The 1,392-nt window shown below is 50.7% G+C and overlaps 1 protein-coding gene across 1 annotated transcript in view; it reads right to left on the reverse strand.

The window, feature by feature from the left end:
- Nucleotides 1-269: 269 nt before the first annotated feature.
- Nucleotides 270-1,392, reverse strand: part of LOTGIDRAFT_65967 (hypothetical protein) — a gene marked incomplete at both ends in the record, with an annotated part of 2,211 nt that continues 1,088 nt past the window's right edge. The window contains 2 exons of the mRNA XM_009057423.1: nt 270-668; nt 1,243-1,387. Coding sequence (XP_009055671.1) covers nt 270-668; nt 1,243-1,387 — 544 coding nt within the window. The remainder of the gene's footprint in view (nt 669-1,242; nt 1,388-1,392) is intronic.

The raw sequence follows: 1,392 nt of genomic DNA on the forward strand, positions 1-1,392 counted from the left end.
TTTGATTTAAGTGAGTGAGGGGCCCTTGGATCTAAGTGGGTGAGGGCCCTTGGATCTAAGTGGGTGAGGGCCCTTGGATCTAAGTGGGTGAGGGCCCTTGGATCTATGTGAGTGGGGGCCCTTGAATCTATGTGAGTGAGGGCCCTTGGATCTATGTCAGTAAGGGCCCTTAGATCTAAGTGGGTGAGGGTCCTTGGATCTAAATGTGTGAGGGCCCTTGGATCTAAGTCTGTGAGGGCCCTTGGATTTAAGTGAGTGAGGGCCCTTTGATCTAAGTGGGTGAGGGCCCTTGGATGTAAATGGGTGAGGGCCCTTGGATCTAAGTGTAAGAGGGCACTTGAATTTAAATGAGTGAAGGCCCTTGGATCTAAGTGGGTGAGGGCCCTTGGGTCTAAAAGTGTGAGGGCCCTTGGATTTAAGTGAGTTAGGACCCTTGGATCTAAGTGGGTGAGGGCCTTTGGTTGTAAGTGATTGAGGGCTCTTGGATTTAAGTGAGTGAGGACCCTTGGATCTAAGTGAGTGAGGGCCCTTGGATTTAAATGAGTGATGGCTCTTGGATCTAAGTGAGTGGGGGCCCTTGGATCTAAGTGAGTGAGGGTCCTTGGTTCTAAGTGAGTGAGAGCGCTTGGTTCTAAGTGAGAGCCCTTGGTTCTTAGTGAGTGAGGGCCCTTGAAACTAAGAGGGTGAGGGCTCTTACATTAAAGTGAGTATGGGCCCTTGGATCTAAGTGAGTTAGGGCCCTTGGATCTGAGTGAGTGAGGGCCCTTTGTTCTAAGTGAATGAGAGTCCTTGGATCTAAGTGGTGAGGGCCCTTGGATCTAAGTAGGTGAGGACCCTTGGATCTAAGTGAGTGAGGACCCTTGGATCTAAGTGGGTGAGGTCCCTTGGATCTAAGTGGTTAAGGGCCCTTCGATCTAAGTGGGTGAGGGCCCTTGGATGTAAGTGAGTGAGGGCCCTTTGATCTAAGTGGGTGAGGGCCCTTTGATCTAAGTGGGTGAGGGCCCTTGGATCTTAGTGGGTGAGTGCCATTGGATCTAAGTGTGTGAAGGCCCTTGGATCTAAGTGTTTGAGTGCCGTTGGATTTAAGTGAGTGAGGGCCCTTGGATATAAGTGGGTGAGGGCCCTTGGGTCTAAAAGAGTGAGGGCCCTTGGATTTAAGTGAGTTAGGACTCTTGGATCTAAGTGGGTGAGGGTCTTTGGTTGTAAGTGATTGAGGGCTCTTGGATTTAAGTGAGTGAGGACCCTTGGATCTAAGTGAGTGAGGGCCCTTGGATCTAAGTGAGTGATGGCTCTTGGATCTAAGTGAGTGGGGGCCCTTGAATCTAAGTTAGTGAGGGCCCTTGGTTCTAAGTGAGTGAGAGCCCTTGGTTCTAAGTGAGTGAGGGCCCTTGG

This window comes from Lottia gigantea, assembly GCF_000327385.1.
Source record: "Lottia gigantea unplaced genomic scaffold LOTGIsca_30, whole genome shotgun sequence".
In the NCBI taxonomy this organism is placed as follows: domain Eukaryota; kingdom Metazoa; phylum Mollusca; class Gastropoda; family Lottiidae; genus Lottia; species Lottia gigantea.